Genomic DNA, 20,519 nt, shown 5'->3' on the forward strand with positions numbered 1-20,519 from the left:
TTTTCTGTCGGACTAGTCTATTCTTAAAGTGGGGAAGTTTACCTAACCTAACAATGACTTCGCGGTTCAGCTAACAAGCAAGCTAACAAAAAATATAACATTTGGCTACACACTTTATGGAATCTGCTATATTATGTGGCTAATGCAGATTTTGTAAAACACTGTTTGTTTTAGGTTTGTTGTCATGTGTGCTTTTCTTAACTCAGTCAAGGTTTGAGCAAAAGTAAAATATATGATAAAAGAGATGAGTTGCATATTGTTAATTATCCTCATTCAGATGATGACGTTCCCTTGTCATGCGTGTTACCATCTTCTGGTGTTTATAAATCTCTACTTGTACGATTCGCTCGTGTATGTAACAACGTATTATAATTAGGCGAAAGAAATCTATGTTTTACTGAAAAATTATAAGCTTAGTTTAACTTGCATACACACTTAGTGTCCATTTAATCTTGTTTGTGTTTTGGTTTAGAGATAAAACATCTATGCACATTTATTGAATTGGAAGAAGAACTAGTGACATGGGAAGCAACTCTTCCAACAGATTTGACTTTAGACAATCGCGCTTACATTGTATATTCATCTGGAACAACCGGAAAACCAAAAGGTAAATGTTTTTGAGTAATGCATAATTGTATTTTTTTTTCATCATGATTCAATCAACGCTAGTGAGTGTCTCGATATTCTTTTATCGTAACATCTTCCTACTGTGTTGTGGTACACCACCGAGAAGATAAAAAAAACAGCAATAACATCCATGTATGTTTTATTATTTTTATTAGTAAAGTGTTTGATTTTAATCTCACGAAATACTTGTCTCTAACTCTTTCGAAACATTAAGGACTTTCTTTCTTATGCAAACTGCAGTTCACAAGAGGCTTTATCCATATTGATATATATTTGCAGATGCTATATTTCTTACTATTGATGGTGATTTTACATGTGAAGATTGATCGTTAGCATATTTTGATCTATATGTTGAAAGTTTATTCAAAAAATCGAAAATCATGTGAAAAGGGCAAGAACTTTTGAAAGAAGTCAAATAATGATATCGACCATCTGCTTTATATATCAGATATATTCTTTATGTCGTAAGTAACTACAACCCTATTTTTATTCCACTAATATGACCTACCAAATTATACTATTTACCGTGTATGTTATAACAGGATCAACACGACGGCTGCCACATGTGGATCAGAATCTGTTTATCCTTCAGGAGCATATGCGATCACCCTAAGTTTTTGGTTGGGTTGGTGTTGCTTGGTCTTTAGTTTTCTTTCGCCCCCTTCTTCATTAGGCAAATATTGACTGACGAATTCAGTTTGCTGTTCAATCTATCAATTATTGTATTTATATAACATTGTATTGTAAAAATAATAAAAAGGAGTGACTGAATCTCCACTGGACCAGTTGTGAACTTCTAAAGATCAACGGATTATCGATCAATCATCTAAGTCAGTTCAAAACCTATCATTATGGATGAAAAATATAAATAAATGATGGTTTTATGTCTTCTATATATCATTCTTCAAAAAGTTTAAAAGTGAGTTTCACGGATGTGTGTTTGTCTGTTCCAATAATCGGGGTTTAGAAACGGTAGGTAACTCGACGTAAAACTTATTTATAGCTGTTCGTGGTATTTGCTGATTATTTATAACAATTACTTGTTTTTGTTTTTTGTGTGTACAGATATTATAACACATGCACAGGTATTATTACAAAATTATCATGATAAGTGAAATGCACTAAACAGTAGTTTTAAAGTTTTTAACAACTTTAAACAGTTATCTTCAAATCTTTTAAATACCTAATTTTTCATTCATATATTGCATAAAAAGGTGGTAAACCGGTTAATTACTGGCACATACAGTTGAACTAAATCTTTCAAGATAGGGTATATTAGATTACATCATGGATTTATACTGTTAGAATGATTCAAATATCATGGATAACGCTTTATCTTAGTTTATAAAGCCTTTAGTACGCTAAAACTACAAAGGGTATTGAAATATAAGTTAAATTATTTATTTGATAAAAATGTTTATTCGTCTATTATCTTATTCTTAATTTCAACACTGTGTTATCATATGTTAAATACAGTTTCAGTTGCTTAATAAAGTACGTATGTATCTTGACCCCAAAGGGTGACTAAGGAATAGAAATATGGTTACTTGGTCTTCTCCCGACCGGCGGTAAAACGCTTGCTGAAGTGGGGCGTCCTTTTGGCTGTGTGGGATGAATCAAGTTGGCAGTCGCGTCAGGTCAGAATGGGGACGTTAAATCCGATGTCTCAGGTAGAGCGAATGCCACGCTCTTTGCACGTTAAGAACCCTGGCAACAACTCTTTGAGGGGTCCGTAGGTGGCCTGTTGCAAGGCAAAATTTCTGCCCCTATCCGATAAACTCTCGTTTTCCAGTGGCAGTCCAAATTTCCCCGACCATCATCCCAGATGGCCTCTACTGTGACAAGACCTACCTATTGTACTTATTGTGAACTTGTTCTCGTCCTGAATATGCACGAAATAGTTGCCACTGGACGTTAAGCAACAAACAATCAATCAACCAATGTATTTTGATGGTGTTTAAATACAACACTGTGTAAGATAGGTTATAGAATACTAGTATTGTATAATACAAGGTAAGAAAAAAGAAAAATCTATGAAATCTATAGAAGCACACTGTAAAAGAGGGACGAAAGATACCAAAGATCATATTATTAATTATTAATACCTAATAAAATCTTTATATTGTCAGTAAATGTCAAATGGGGTTCGAGAAAATACAATATATATGGGGTCAGTAAATTCCATATTGGATAAGAGTGAAATTTGCTGACCTCACACTTGTATAGTATTTGGTCAATCTCGCACAATATAACGAAATTATTTTACCAACTACTAGTATCTTTAAATCTGGAATTTCGATGAATGCTCTAGTATTAAATTGTTAAAATATTTAATATAACAATGAACATACTTTAATTGGTCTTTTCAAAATAATAAAAAGCCAACAGTGACAACGCGTTAGCTTGTTATGTGATTTTTGCACTTGTTTCAATCGCTCATCATCATTTGCTTCATCTGTTGTCCTAGTGAAATGTTTTAATATCACTAATATCATGAATATCCATATACTAGAATAAACCACTCCCACTTAACTCATATGGAATTCCGATAGTGACATAACATGAATTTTAATTTTGTAAGGGCTGAGGGTTTGTCCACAAAGAGTAGAAATAATTTACGAATAATTTGGGCATGAAATTTCTTGCATTTTATACCAGTATTTTGTTCACTCATAGGATCAATACTTTCATACACTTTACACATGACCTTTATCTTATATGGTAACAGTTATCAGTCCACACTGGAGATTATTATTTTTGTACCGATGGGGAAAGTCTTTGCCAACGGAGGTGCAGTAGTTTCATACCAATTTAAACATAAAGCTGGTTTTAATTTGAAGGAATAATTCTACCGCATAGTTGCTCATTATCTTCATATAACAATAGGCACAAAACCATATATATTTTGAAGGAATATCGTGTCCTCACATATCATACCACTGGAGACATGCAATCTTCCTTGTTTTATTTTCGTAGGAATAATTTGTCCACACAGAGGAGCAGTATTGTCATACCACTGGAGACATGAAGCTTATCCTTTTAACCAAGATGATAGAGTGGCCTGCAACATATTTTTCCCATGGGAAATGCTGCGACCATTATTAAAAGGTATTTTCATTAGATGTTTTTCTAAATAAACACCTAATGCGTTTGTAAAATTATAGTAGAAAGTATAAGCATCTCAATAAATATATCAAGCTTGATTTAAATAAACATTGTTAAAATGAAACAGCATTTGTGTTAACAAAGTCATCATTATTGATCATGATAATGATATTAATTGGTTAGTTCACCATTTCGTGACAATTTTCTCGAGTCTAATAATTTTTAATTCATTTGTATAAACGGCTGTAGTCCAATTTTGACCTATTTTGCTCCTGGTAGTTTTTAAAAGCGAATACAAATTAATACAAACAAAGTGTAAGTATGTTATAAAACCATAACATGCATTAGTAAAAATAACCTGTATCTTCGATGAGTTTATAATGTGATTGAAACAATCTCCCACATTAGCAGGTGTAGTGTTTTGTCAGATTTTTTCAATGTTTATAATTTAATTTTGGTTGTCACACGTCATCTTTTTAACTAAATTATTTTTGTTTATCAGCTCTTAGACATGATTGTGTCTTGTGACCGTGACGTCATCAAAGTCTTTTAAATGATTTACTATTTAGAGAAATTGAATGACATTAGAAAATAATGATTGAAATGTCTTGACAATAATTTTATTTGCTATAAACCTGCTTAATAAACTAAAGGAAAGAAACGAAAGGTCGAAATTTCACAGCGATCTTTTGATATCGTATAGTAAAAAAATGTTTTGTAAGTTCAAAGCTGTGTGACGAAAAGAGAGGACAATACTTTTGGAAGTGTAACTTTTAATGTTAAGAGTTGGTATTTTAATCAATTTGTTGAACAGTGGAATCAAAGCGGTAATTGATTTCTGAGATGTAAACATGCACAGTTCAAAAGTTTTAAAATATTGCTAGATTATTCAATCGACTTATCAACACCTAAAACTTGATATTAGATGTTAATTGAAACAAACGGTGTTTTAAACTTCTGAATATATTACAATGCATTTCGCATAAATCTGATAAACATTTCAATGTTAAGAATTCTATCAATTTTACCCCCAAAAAAAACTTTTAAACGTGTTCTGACGATACAATCTATTGCTTATTTTCAATATAAAAAAATAAGAAAATATTATAATTTCCAACAAGACACATTCAAAGGAAGTCAAAAGATATATTTATATTTCAACAGGATTTATATTTCAACAGACAGTCGGTATTCCAATGGGTACTAATTGTGCACCCCTGCTGGCTGATTTGTTTTTGTATTCGTATGAAGCAGAATTTATTCAGAACCTTCTAAAAGACAAAAAGAAAAAGCACCTTGCGAAATTCTTTAATTTTACTTTTCGATATATTGATGATGTTTTATCGTTGAACAACCCATACTTCAGCCAATACTTACATCTCATATATCCCAGTGAACTTGAAATTAAGGATACTACTGATACTAGAAGGACTGCTTCATACCTTGATCTTTTCCTCAATATTGACGTAGATGGACGACTTCACACAAAAATCTATGATAAACGGGACGATTTCAACTTCCCAATTATCAATTTCCCATTTCTCAGCAGTAACATACCCTCTGCCCCTTCGTATGGTGTTTACATATCACAATTGATACGTTATTCACGTGCTTGTTCACACTATACGGACTTCATATACAGGAGTGTGCTCCTTACGCAGAAACTGCTCCAACAAAGTTATGAGGAGGACAGATTAAAATTGACACTCCGTAAATTTTATGGACACCATCACGAATTGGTTGATCCATATGATGTCTCTTTAACCAAACTAGCTAAGGACATTTTTACTACATGGTAGATTGTGGTTTGTCATTATGTCGTCTAATCTTTTAATTACCAAACGTGACTTATTCCCGATTGTGACCGTTTTGCTGAATGTGAATTCGCATTACTATAAGACGTGTTTCTGTACTTGTTTATCCCAAATTCATGTATTTAGTTTACATGTTTAATGTTATATTTGTAATTCTCATCAGATTTTGTCAAATGTGTTGACGTCTTCTTATTATATATTTAGGTATGACGTATAGAAAAATTAACCACCTCCTCTTTATTAATTATATTAAATTTTGTACGATTATTTACGTTTGAAGTTGGATTCATAACAAACTGGGCATATATATATTACAGTTAATTGCAATTAATAAGTATTGCAATATGCATTTTGTTTAAATGAATTATCAGTATTTAGTTCTAAATCAATCCTAATTCTATCTCATTTTTGAATGATAGTTTTTCATATGTGACGTCATGCTGTTTCTAAATTTCATAAATTCAAATGTGGCATAACGTGTCTGCCTTTTCGCCATCGTATGTGACGTCACAATTTTTTTAATTACGTTGACGCTTGGACTGATTCGGATGTGTGTCTATTTTGTGATAAACTTTGGTTTAGTTTTCTGTAATTAGTTAATATTTCAGTTTCATTATGTATATCTCTTTCATATTCATTTGTTAAAATTTACTGTTTGCAATAGCATTAAGTATTCTATATAATAAGGATGTTCTTATCCCGTGCATATAAACAATGCCGTATTTGTCAAAACCTTTTCAACTTTTGATCTTCAGTGCTGTACAACTTTGTACCTTTTTCACGTTCGATCTTTTATATCTAGGCGTTATGTATTCAGGTTTAGTTTTCTGTAATTAGTTAATACTTTAGTTTCTTTGTGTATATCTCTTTCATATTCATTTGATAAAATTTACTGTTTGCAATAGCATGAATTGTTCTATATAATAAGAATGTTCTTATCCCGGACATAAAAACAATGCCGTATTTTGCGAAACCTTTTCAACTTTTGATCTTCAGTGCTGTACAACTTTGTACTTTTTTCACTTTCGATCTTTTATATCTGGGCGTCACTGGTGAGTCTTGTGTAGGCAAGGCGCGTTTTTGGCGTATTGAATTTTAAACCTGATGCTTTTTGTTATCTATTAATCATGTTTTTCTGTGTCTAATATGTTCTCCTATTTATTTGTATTGTAGTCCTGTAATATTATGTTGTCATTTCAATGTTATATTTAACTTTGCCATTAAAGTGCGAGGTTTGGCATGCCTTAAAACCAGGTTCAACCCACCACTTTTATTCCCCTTTAAAAGTGTCCTGTACCAAGTCAGGAAGATGGTCATTGTTATAATATTGTTCTTTTCTCTTTGTGTTGCATTTTAACGTTGAGTCGTTTGTGTTTTCTCTTATTTTTGAGATATTGAGATAAGACGTGGCACGGTACTTGTCTATCCCAAATTCATGTATTTGGTTTTCATGTTACATTTGTTATTCTCGTGGTGTTTTGTCTGATGATTGGTCTGTTTCTGTGTGTGTTGCGTTGTTCTCCTCTTATATTTAATGCGTTTCGCTCGGTTTTGGTTTGTTACCCCGATTTTGTTTTTTGTCCATGGATTTATGAGTTTTGAACAGCGGTATACTACTGTTGCCTTTATAGACCACCATAGGGCCTTCGAAAATGAGCAAAACCAGTACTTCATAGTCATATTTAAAATTCAGCTTAGATACAAGTAACTTGAATTTTCTGTGGCTTGTTTTTCAGGAATAACAATGAACATCATACCAAGCACAACCATCTATGATCCATATTTACTGTGTAAATACATTAACAAAAATAAGATTACACAAATGATGTTCACGCCGTCGCTTTTAGAAACAGTTATCAATACTCCGGAATTGATATTGGAGGAACTCAAAAGTTTGAGGTAAAATATAAATATTTCACTTCATTTTTTTTCCGTTAGCTATTTGCGTGACATATATCAAGTTAGTATACAGTATGACTAGTACTACCACATTATTAACTTGATATAAAGTTTGATGATAATGGTACAAAAGTCAGACGCGTGTTTTGTCTTAATAAGACTCATCAGTGACGTTCAGATCAAAATAGAAATGAAGCCAAACAAGTACAAAGTTGACGAGCATTTAGGCCACAAATTCAAAAATGTTATGCCAAATACGGCTAAGGTTATCTCTTAGTGGGATCAGAAAATCCTTAGTTTTTTGAACTTTTTTTTTAAATAAAACATTTGTAGTCCTGTAATATTATGTTGTCATTTCAATGTTATATTTAACTTTGCCATTAAAGTGCGAGGTTTGGCATGCCTTAAAACCAGGTTCAACCCACCACTTTTATTCCCCTTTAAAAGTGTCCTGTACCAAGTCAGGAAGATGGTCATTGTTATATATTGTTCGTTTCTCTTTGTGTTGCATTTTAACGTTGAGTCGTTTGTGTTTTCTCTTATTTTTGAGATATTGAGATAAGACGTGGCACGGTACTTGTCTATCCCAAATTCATGTATTTGGTTTTCATGTTACATTTGTTATTCTCGTGGTGTTTTGTCTGATGATTGGTCTGTTTCTGTGTGTGTTGCGTTTCGATGTTGTGTCGTTGTTCTCCTCTTATATTTAATGCGTTTCGCTCGGTTTTGGTTTGTTACCCCGATTTTGTTTTTTGTCCATGGATTTATGAGTTTTGAACAGCGGTATACTACTGTTGCCTTTATTTATACAAATTACCCTATAATTGATATTGATGTCAACACCGCAGTCCTAACTACTTGACTTGTGATACCATCAAAGACGAAACGTTCATCAGCCGTGGCATCGACCCAGCGGGGTAAATAGTTATCAAAGGTGCCAGGATTATAATTGAAGACATCAGACGCGCGTTTCGTATAAATAAAACTCATCCGGAAAAAATCGGGTCACCATTTTTTTTTTGGTACATTCATGTATCAAAAGAAATAAAATCACAACATTTGCTTTTATGAAAATTACTTTATTTGAGTTATCTCCCCTTAATGTGCAAAGTAAATTGTCTATATGTACCTCAAAATTCTCTTACATAAATCACATGCTACTCTCAAAATTTGCACATTTCATCAGACCAACGTCATCTGCTACTTCAGAATCCAAGATGGATGAAGACATCCGAGCCAGCTTTAATACCTACAGTGCAAGCGAAGGCTATCTAGTCAAGGTCGTTAAATACTTCAATCATCATAGCTAAAAACGAGAAAACATCATATTTTCTATTGCTCAATAAACGAGTTTTTTTTCAATCAAATAACTAGCTCTTAATATCCGTATATTTGAAAATGCTTAGGTAGACTTTCTAGCTAAGTACTATTTAATTTCAGGCAAATTTGGATTTGTGGCGAAGTTGTGACTACAGCGTTGTTTGCCAAATGTTTCAAGTTATTGCCATTGGTTCAGTTTTTGAACCTCTATAGTACATCAGAATGCCATGACGTTGCCTGTCAGGATTTGAATAGTTATTTGGAAAAAAATAAGGTAAGATTTTTATCACCTCATCGATAGAACACGTAGAAGTGAAGATAGGTATACTCACTTGAAATGTTTCATCAAAGTCCAGTCATACGTTTGTTTGTATTAAACAGTCAGCTTTGCGATCAAGATTTGCCTTTTCGAATTGATCTATCTTATCGATATTACACATGCAATAAATTTTACAATTTTCGCAAATAACACTTACAAGTGGTCACTAAACCAAGTCAACTATCAGGCTGCCTTGCTTTGCATAAAAAGTAACAAAATTGGACAGGAGAACGCTTGACGAACAATGAAAAATAGCTGAATGTTGTTACGTGTTGTTATTATGTGGTGAAGCTAGTTGATGAGAAATTTAAATATAACATCATGTATGAAGTCTATGTATGTGCTGCATTCTTTAAGATTAGGCAGGGAACACTAATATTATCACTTATGATTTATTCCTTTTTACTGATTTTTGTATATTTAGAACTTATTGACCGAAAGACGGGTTTGTCCAGTTGGTTCAAGTTTACCTGGTGTTGACTTCGTTCTTATTGACAAAGACAACAAAATACAATCCACTGGAGGAAAAGGAGAGGTATATAAATATCTAAAAACAAATGTTTGCTTAATCATGTTCATTGGTATTAAACTGATAACCGTCACTGGAATTACGATTTCCACAATATGGCGACGGCATATAAGGCTAAAATCTTTAAAGTGATTTTTTTTCTAAAATAAGGCATGTTTTTATCAATAATTACTCAGCTGCAAGTTTTTTTCTATACCACTTCATCCTATTTGAATCGAAACGGTGCACTGAAATTGTCTAAGCGCTTTGAAAAAAAAATGCCGTCGGAAGATAATCGTTACTTAGAAAAAAATCCAATTGTCAATTCTATGTTACAATCTTTAAATTCGATCTTTTAAGCATATCTCCAACACTAAAAAACTATGCTTGTATTGATATTTTCTACGATTGTTAAGAAAGTCAACAGATACGCATTTATCTATGATCACTTAACAGAAAGCGTATCTGTTAACTTTCTTAACAATCTTAGAAAATATCAATACAAACATAGTTTTTTAGTGTTGGAGATATGCTTAAAAGATCAAATTTAAAGATTTTAACGCTTTTATCTATGATCACTTGGAATCCTTTGAAACACAGCTGTAGACCTTGAGGCAAAACATGCCCTGGGTGACCCTTTATTTAACTGTGATATACCATATACAGATTTTAAATCTAATATTAGAGAATATGTTTTTAATATTTTGAAAAATGAATGGAGTAAAAAAGATGATAATAAATTACATGAAATTAAACCTAATTTAGACATACCTTTTAATAATTTTATGTGCAGAAAAGATCAGTGTGTTATTTCTAGATGTCGTATTGGTCATACTAGAATAAAACCCGAGTATCTTTTTAAAAAATGAAGATGAACCGCAATGTGTACCTTGCAACTGTAAGTTACTATTAAACATGTTTTAATTAATTGTATTGACTTTGCTGATATTCGTAAGAAGCATTTCAATGTCAATAATATGTATGATTTATTTTTAATAATGTTCCATTTACAAATATTGTTGCATTTTTAAAAGAAATTAGAATTTATTATAGAATATAAAAATGTTATTATATTTAAGTCGTTTTTAATTTTTACCACGTTATCTTACTGTTGATTTTTATTAGTAAATAATCAATTTGCTTAAGTCTAGAATTTTAGTATATTGAAGGACTTTTTGTCTTATTTTAAAAATATGCTTTAAATTGTAAAAATATTCGAATTAGCTCTCGCCGCGATGTAGCCTTTTTGTGCTCATGCGGCGTAAAGCAACCAACAATCAATTAATCTATGATTACTATATTATTTTCTATTCATTAAAGCGAATACCCTATGAGTTCTAAGCTTTAAAGTTGAAATCATCATATGGTTAATTTTTAAAGATGCAATCAATAGATGGTTGACCGGAGTTGTAGCTGCTTAGTCTTAAGTATTTTTATATTGAGTTTCTTGTACAATTGTTGTCTGTTTGTCTTTATCTTTATTTGTCCGTCGTAGAGTTGTCAGTTTGTTTTCGACTGGCGCAGCTGTATGTCTCTCTGGATTCATTTGCCTCTCTCTTGTTTATTATGGTGTCCTCCTTTATCAAAGTAGCCGTTTCACACTGATTTGTGCATTCCTACTCGACACCATTAACATAACATGTCCCGAACGTAGCTGTATTACGTCATATATTTTTATTTCAGTGCTTAAAGCAGGTTTAGGAATTTTGTATTGTGTACGATTACTATCTTAACATCTTGTTATGGATAGTCCAATATATGGCGGAATTATTTGTAACTATATACATCATGTACATAGTCAGTTCCGAATGTATTTTTTAGTCTAAATTAAAGTATGTTTCAATAACAAATGATAATCCTAATAATTTACAAAAGATACAATACAGTTCATCATAATATTGTCAAAAGAAAATAAAACAGTGGATATAAGAAAAAACACAAACAATGATTAAATATCAAAGGTTTTCGAAGTATTATCTTTTTGCTACCTATTCCAAAATTAAAACATAAATTTCTTCACTTTTGAATTTAGAAAATATATTTTTAAGATCTATGTTGGAGGACCAACTTTAGCCCATGGGTATCTAAATAGACCAGTTGAAGAGCTAAGATTTATAAAAGTGCCAGAAAGTTTAACAACAAGTCATGGGAATCGACTTCATAGAACTGGAGACTTAGGATATATATTATCTGATGGAACATTAGAGATTTGTGGCAGATGTGACTCATCTGTCAACATTAGAGGTCATTCCGTAGATGTACAGGTATATTCATCGAGAGGAGTCCTGTGCTTTTTCTGCATTTGGAACTGATAAATAAAATTATTACTATATTTTCAAAAATACACGATAACTGTCTATTAGTAATGTAACAGTTTGGTATACATTTTTTTTACATTAGCTTAAAGGCGTATTAAGGCGACAGTAATCTAACAACATTTTAACATACTTGTTTATTTGATTATTTGCAAACGCCTCAAAACTTTCAACAAGAAAAATAATTTCCACTCCAATAACATAGTTTGAATTGACACTAGTAACGTTTTTTGTTACAAAAAAATGTTCAGATGAAGATGACAATTAATTAAAAAAAGAAGAATTGCAATCTTTTAATTTAAAAAGCAAGCTGCAGTTTTCAATTTGTTTTGTTCAAAACTGCTGCGATGCTATGCCTCAAAAACCACCTCTGAGATAATTCGTGTTTTTAACAAACGCTATAAAAAGATGTGGTATGAGTGCCAATAGGATAACTCTCCATCCAAGTCAAATTTGTGAAATTAAACGGTTATAGGCCAACGTACATTATTAAACACGGATCCTTGTTTCATACCGAAAAGCAAACGTTAAAGGACCCCAAACTGTCTTTCCTATATAAAAAACAGTATGTGCTAAAGAATATAGTGAACATATCGAACATAAATTTATAATAACTGTATCATACATCCTTCGTATACAGGGATTGAAGACAACCATAATTGAATGTAAAGAGGTAACTTCCTGTGTAGTTTTAGTTAAAGGACAGGACGATAAAGACAAGTTCCTGGTGGCATACGTTGTACAAGAAGAACAGACAACTTTGAAAGAAATAAGGGATTCACTCAAACGAAGAATACCTTTTCATATGATTCCATCATATTTTGTACCTTTAGAAAGGTATTTTTGAATTTTCTCCTAGATGCTTTTTTCATCTACAAATATTCAGAAAAACGTTTTGAACCAATTGGAGTGTTCCAACCCATTAGTGAAAATTAATTGAGAAAAAAAGACCAGCAACTACAAAACAGTGATAAATCCATATCAGTACAGAATTTGGTAATATTAGAACATTGATTTATGATTATTAGTATATAATGACATCTACGATTACTTTATATAAGTTTTTACCTACAAAACAATAACATTTGTTCAATAATAAAACTCAGAACATAACTTTATGTTGGAGTGGATACTATGTCTTTATAGCATAAGTACCGAGAAACTATATCGTTATGACAAGTTTGTGACTAACTTACATTCTAATGATGAATTATTGAAAAGGGAACTTTGAAATTTGCTCGCTGTTGAAATAACGACTAATTCTCCTCCTCGGCCTTGAAGTTGGACAAAGGTGTGCAATGTTGTGTGTCGTGAACTGATAACAATGAAAAGGGAAATAGGGAATGTGTCAAATAGACAACAACTCGACCATAGAGCAGATAACAGCCGAAGGTCACCAATTGGTCTGAAATGCCGCCCGAAAATTGCTCGACCGGAGACGTGCCTGCGCATGCCCCTATACAAAAATGTATTCTAGTTTTAATAAGTGATTATGGACGTCAATCTAAACTCCGAAATGTATTTAGAAACTAAAATTGAAAACCATGCAAGACTAACAAAGGCTAAAGGCTCCTGATTTGGGACAGAAGCAAAAATGCAACCGGGTTAGACATATTTTTTTTAAGATCACAACCCTAGTCTATCCTTAAAATTAATGAGAAAAACAATCACACAACAAAAAGCAAAGTAAAACACAAATTAAATGAAGTCCGAGTCCGATGTCAGAATAGGAAACAAAAGATACTATTCAAAATGGCAATGGTGTAAAATAATCAAATGACTACTATCAGTTACTATCATTCCAGCTTTAAATATCAATTAAACTGATATAATGATTGATTGATTGATTGTTGGTTGCTTAACGTCCAGTGGCAAATATCTCATGCATATTCAGAACAAGTTCACAATAAATACAATAGGTAGGTTGTTGCAATAGAGGCCATCAAGGATGATGGTCGGGGAAATTTGGACTGCCACTGGAAAATGAGAGTATATTGGATAGGGACAGAAATTTTGCCTTGCAACAGGCCACCTACGAACCTCTCAAAGAGTTGTTGCAAGGGTTTTTAACGTGCAAAGAGCGTTGCACTCTCTTTACACGAGACACCGGATTTAACGTCCCCCTTCTGACCGGACGCGACTGCGAACTTGATACATCCCGCACAGCCAAACGGACGCCCCACTTCAGCAAGCGTTTTACTGCCGGTCGGGAGAAGACCAAGTGACCATATTTCTATTCCCCAGTCACCCTTGGGGGCTGATAAAAAGATTGTGTCGCCATCATATGAATATCAAGTACAATACAAAAATAAGTGAATTAATATTAAAGTCAAAATATGCATTTTTTATGACTGGACAACAGTTTCGTAACTCCAGCCCTTCATAAATATGTTTAATGGTTTTTATACATGCATTGTTATATCAGATTTTTTTTTATTACATGAAAGAGTTCAAGAAAGATAAACTAATTCAAACATTTTAAAATTGTAGACTTCCAATAGTAAAAACAACAGGAAAAGTAGATGAAAACGCTTTATCAAAGTTAGACGAAGAAGTAAAGAAATACCATAATCTTACTGCAACTCAACTGACTGACATGGAACAAATAGTTGATAATATCATGAATATCTGGTTTGAAGTCCTTAACATCCGGGGTATACAGTTGGATGACAACTTCCATGAATTAGGAGGGTTAATATTTTTAAATAATAAATTTGCGAATTAAATGCATGCGTTACTGTTTTTGACAATTTTGAAATTTAACTACAGTATGCAAAATGCTTCAATGTACATTTGATATCTTCTCTATCAAACCTATTTGTAAAGTTAGGAAAACAATATACAAGTGTTTTTTTTTTTTTTTTTGTTTATATAAAGCCTCGGTCACACCTTTACGGATAGCTCCAACGGCTGCCTAACGGATAACTTTTTTTCAATCCGTTCATGTCCGTTAGACGTCCGTTCTTATCCTTTAGATGTCCGGCCGTTATATGTTCGTTTAGCGTACGTTTTATCCGTCGACGTTTGTTCTGTTCGGTTGAAAATTTTAAGCATGTTCAAAACTTTCAAAGGACGTCCAACGAATGAAATGTCAGTTGAATGTCCGGTATGCGTCCGATTTGTACGGTACTCATCCGTTTCGTTTCCGGTCTGTATCCGTTACTTGTCCGTTATACATACGTTGTAGGACTGGTACATAATTTCACGAACGGCCTTCTACCGGATGTTTAACGGATAAAACGGACGTTGAATGAATGTGAAATGGACTTCTTCCGGACGTATAACGAATAAAACGGAGGATGAAACGATCTGAAACGGATACATGCTAATTGAAAATTTCGTTTCAAGAATGTCAATTATTAGTGTGTCAGATTTCTTGAGGTTCATGGATTTTCATAATTCATAATCGATCTTACAGTAAGGGCCCGTCTTCACTATCAATCAGCTCTTATTCATGCCAGACACTACCCTTTCGTGGCATTTTGAAGAACAAACATAAACCGGTTACACAGAAATATTTTGAATATTTATGCAATTTACAAGTATTATTTTTGCCGCCTTTAATTTTTCCGTATAGCTTTTTCATCCGTTTTATCGTGTATGCCTCCGTTATGTGTCCGTGTTGTCTGTTCTGTCCGGTATGATTCCGTTTCACCTACGTTGCTTACCCGGTGGTGTGTGTCCGTTATGCATTCCTTACTCGTCCGTTGTATATGGTCAGTACATCAACAGACTCCCAATGGATAACAATTTTGTCAACGGACAACTTTTATTTTCATTCGTTAGGCGTCCGTACATGGTATCCGGTAAGGTGTGATCAAAGCTGTAGGATCTGTTTAATCAATTATCAATTCCGAACACATGTATCTGTAAATGAATGACTCAAACAAAAATGTAAATTACTTCAATGTTGATTTATCGGATTATTAATCTGCTACACCACTTTGCGAATATCATACAAATAACGACGTGATGCAACCAAATTGTTAAAACTAAGATGTTGAAATATTCTGCTGTAAGTGAAAGTGGTAATGAAACTAATATCACTTTTAAATGTTTACCCTGCTGATGTCCAATCACTACACCTGTGATATTTTTGCTGTTTGCATTTACGTTTATGTTTCAAAGTACATGCACACGAGGATAACAGTATTAAAATTGATTGCTTAATGTTCTTAATAAATAACGTTATATTTGACACTTTTATCCAAATATTTTGTATAATTCAATAAGATAGAGAAAGGAAATGGGGAATGTGACAAAGCGACAACAGCCCAACCATAGAGCAGACAAAAGCCGAAGACCACCAATGGCTCTTCAATGTAGCGAGAAACTCCTGCACCCGTAGGCGTCCTTCAGCTGGCCCCTTAAATAATATGTATACTAGTACAGTGATAATGGGCGTCATACATAGATATGAAAGTTTATGAGTTTTAATAATTGATTCGGAAATTTTATGACAAGTCAAAGCATTTCTGCAGGAGTAAACAAACAATAATTACTATCTATTGACTAGAACATGTAGAGCGAAACAAAAAATTGAGAGAATAACATTTAATCATTAAGGAGCAAGATAGGGTTGGTGATTTGCACTAGACGTGATGCTAAACATATTTTCATCTACAACAATTTAATGAATTAATCCGTATAACAAAAAAATCATAAGTCTCAACCTTTTAAAGATTATCTAAAGATAACGTTAAATTAAATAAGTCACTATATCAAAATTGTTATACATTTGAGTAGTTAAATATATAATACATATTTACAAATGTGTATCATGTACTATAAGTGCGCTATCTATTTTTTTAATACACGTAACTATATGATCACCTCATACGATGTGGTGGTATTGTTGTTATTGATAACAAATCCAAAAGTTCAAGTATATAAAACCGGACTAGACCAGTTGCCTTACATTTCATTACTAGATAGTTTTCAATTAAGCAACATCTGCTAAATTTGTATCTTAAGGAAGAACTCTTCTGACGTTTCAGTCTCATCCAGTCTCATTGAAATCTCGTTCTAAAATTATTTCCAAAACAATAGTCAAAAGTGGAAAATAGCAATGGATTTGATAAATATCATAATTAAATTGTGTATTTCCAATACGTAGTTTTTGAGTAATAACATTTTCTGATTATATTACTAATCTAGTCAGTCTTTTTAGCCAAAATTTTGAGAGAATGTGTGAGGGTTACACAAAATGATTTACCAGAAACATGTACATCCCTTATAACGTTTTCGTTTCAAATTTCTTAGATACTGTATGTATTTTTTGCAATCATGTATATCAAGTTGAAATAATATGCATTTTGTTCTTAAAACTGAGAAAATTCACAGATCTACAAAAATGACAACATGGTAAATTTGAAACGAAAAGCATCAACATATGATAAAAATTTCTTATATTAACACCTACCTATAGTTTTTTTAGTTGAATTTATTCAGATTGGTCCATTCATCTTTATTGAGAGTATGAAAAAAGTTTATTGTGGAACTTTGATTTTTTTTCACGATAATAGCCCAAAAATTGGTAAAAATTAATAAAAAATGGAAAAATCATCAAAATTATGTTCTTCCAAAGGGCTGAAGCAAAAAAAGAAGAGCACCACCATATAATTTTTCTTCACTTATTGTTTTTTTACAGTCATATAAACCAAAAAAATCAGGTTTAGAAAAAAAGTTTTATCTAGAAATGTTTGGCTCCTCAGAGGTGTACATCCTTAACTTCATGATCGTCAGCCTCAATCATTTTCCAAACATGCCGGACTATACTCAAGCATTCCTTGTTCCTTATTTGTATGGACTTTTTTTCAACATTTAAGCACTCTGAAGTCTGTTTTAATTAATATTATTCTGAGAAATATTAAGATGAACCATGTTTTGTTTCCAGAAATTCGATGCTTGCGGCAGAGCTTATTACAAAATTAGAAAAAGAATTTCAAGTTGATCTACGTGTTTCTGACTTATACATATACACAAACATTAAACAACTGAGTCAGTATATAGAAGCAAAGAAAAACAATAAGACGGAAGAACTCATTAGATCCGAATTGACAGTCAATCTGAAGGATGAAGTCAACAGACATAAGTTGAGGAATATAAATAGGTAAGGATTGTTTAATGTTTAAAAATTTGTAATTCAGTAAGCAATTTCGTCTTATTTATTCTATTACTATTTGGAATTATTTGTTAAAGAGTGTCTGCAATAGCGTATTTTTTGCATTTGTTTATTTTAGTGCATACATGTACTCATAATAGTATTCTGAAGAAAAAGAAGAAAGATAATCTGGTTCACAAAGTGCAATTTTGTGAAGAGAGCTTCGCTTATCTGATGATTTACACAATGCGATATATTTCCGGCATGTTGTGTAATCGTTTATAGCGGTTTCTATAATTCCTATTTAAAACGTGTATACATATATCATCTAAATGATTGAACCCTATTATTATTATTTTATTTCGTTAAAAATACAGTTCTGTTGTTGTTAATAATTTCTGGTTCAATTTATACATGTTACGGTACTTTTTCAAAAAGAAACAAATACTCCCTTTCTTCCCCTTCTTCTTTAAAAATAAATTTCCTTATTCACACTTACATGAAAGAGAATGTTCTACTGTTTTATTTTTGATATCTATTTTAAAAAGTTTTCATTAATCATTTATTCATATTTTCAAAAATCTCATCCGACCGCATCTCGATGCATGGTTATATAATGTTTGTCTTTTATAATTTGTTTTATCTTTTTAATTATTAATTAAGAAAATAAACTTGGTTCTAAATTTAAACAAATATACTCAAGTCTGTTGAATCAAAGGCATATGTAATAAAGGAACCGCTAAACAAGGTATTTGCAGTACTTTGTTGCTATGAGCTTCCTTCATAGTGATCTTGTTGTTGAACATGCAATTATTGTATAATTTAAATAATCCCATTTGAAATTAATTCCTATACTGACTATGTACACTTAAAATTGCATGCTCATCTAGATCTTTTGTCATCAAATTTCAGTATATCAAATAGAATTAGTAGACATGGGTAACTAGTCCTTATAATTGAACAAAATTACATTTTAGTAGAAAACTGTTTTAACGTTAATTAAGCTCCTTCCCGAATCGCTTGAGAATATTCCAAGATATTGTAAGTCAGGTCGTGGAAGAATCGAAGCGATATCGCAGGAAGGTCGTGGGAAAATAGGAAAGTTCGCTGTACCATCGTATAGCGAGGGTGTAGCGAAAGCTTAATTATTGTCGTTGCTGGTGGCATGACCGTGCTGTTGTCGATAATTATAAGTATTAATGACAATTGGAATTAGTTAGCTCGCCAAATGAACGTGGTAAGATCGTAGAATTATCGTAGCAAGAGCAAGCTATTATCGTACAAAGAGCGTGGTAAGATTGTGCTGCAATCGGATACCTGGTGATATGGTCGTATTGGGAACGTGATTAACCTATGAAGATCATGATAATCGTGAATAAGCGTGTTTAATCGTAGCGAGCTCGTTGCGGAAGCATAATGAGGACATAGTAGCATCGTGGAAATAACAATGTCGCTCATACCGTGACCTCACTATAATCTGAATTTGTTTTTATTGACAATTAAATTCTAACTGCGACCAAACAACGCTTATAAAACGACTATACGTTTATACCATCAAACATGCCGCGATCTCACGAGGATCTGAATTTATTTTAGATCGCACTGATCGTGATGCGATCTTGGTATACTGTGACGGAAGATGTCTTTGTGTTTGCTGTTTTATTGTGTGAGAATGTTTCATACTGTCACCAGGATAACTATAAACATTAAAGACGCAATCAAGTAAAAATGACAATTTTAAATAATTTCCAATGAATACTTCCCCGGTGTTATCACTTCTAAGAAAATGACTAATGTTTAATCTTTATTATTATAATTGTGTTAAATATTCTGTTGATACAATTTCTTACAAGTTATGAACAAATATTGTCTCCATCAATGCAGGTTCTAAATTTCTTCGTTATGTATTACGTGAAAGGTACATTCTTTTAACATGAGTATGTATGGTTTTAAACATGTAATTATGTCACCCGATCGACAATGTCGGGTGACATATTGCTTTTCCTCTGTTTCTTTACTACAATTATTATTATTCTTCCAATGATTTTGTCCGGCAGTTTTCTTGGCGACAATGGAACCAATCTTAATGATAGTTGACTATAATGAGGAACACAAAATTTCGGGTTGCAGTAGGTCAAAAGACCATTAAAAATGGCTGCCGTTATCATGGAAACGGAACAAATGTGAAAAATTCCACTGTTTGGTTTTGGTGAATTATTTGGAGATGCTATACTTGGAATCATTATATTTTGATATAATGTATGTGCCCACTATATACTTGTTTTGGATGATTTTTGGCACTCATTGAAACTACTATGTTGCCATGGAAACTACACCAAAAATTTCCAAAATATCAAAATGCTCCAAATTTAATGAAACTTCACACATTGGAAGATGTGCAATTTGGCGTTGGAATTTGGAAAATGTCTACCGTTATCATGGAAACAAAGCAAAAATGGTCAAAATGCTTCAAAAACCTTAAAAAGTGGCATTTACTTTCTTAAAATGG

The 20,519-nt window shown here is 32.5% G+C and overlaps 1 protein-coding gene across 1 annotated transcript in view; it reads left to right on the forward strand.

Annotated features, from left to right (window-relative positions):
- LOC139485951 (uncharacterized) overlaps positions 1 to 20,519 on the forward strand; it is a 55,340-nt gene that overhangs the window by 14,148 nt on the left and 20,673 nt on the right. Inside the window, exons 4-12 of the mRNA XM_071270631.1 lie at positions 473 to 607; positions 3,604 to 3,735; positions 7,283 to 7,445; positions 8,886 to 9,039; positions 9,509 to 9,619; positions 11,641 to 11,856; positions 12,548 to 12,744; positions 14,398 to 14,598; positions 17,804 to 18,019. Of these exons, the coding sequence (XP_071126732.1) occupies positions 473 to 607; positions 3,604 to 3,735; positions 7,283 to 7,445; positions 8,886 to 9,039; positions 9,509 to 9,619; positions 11,641 to 11,856; positions 12,548 to 12,744; positions 14,398 to 14,598; positions 17,804 to 18,019 (1,525 nt within the window). The remainder of the gene's footprint in view (positions 1 to 472; positions 608 to 3,603; positions 3,736 to 7,282; positions 7,446 to 8,885; positions 9,040 to 9,508; positions 9,620 to 11,640; positions 11,857 to 12,547; positions 12,745 to 14,397; positions 14,599 to 17,803; positions 18,020 to 20,519) is intronic.

This window comes from Mytilus edulis, chromosome 8 (genome assembly GCF_963676685.1).
Source record: "Mytilus edulis chromosome 8, xbMytEdul2.2, whole genome shotgun sequence".
Lineage (NCBI taxonomy): Eukaryota > Metazoa > Mollusca > Bivalvia > Mytilida > Mytilidae > Mytilus > Mytilus edulis.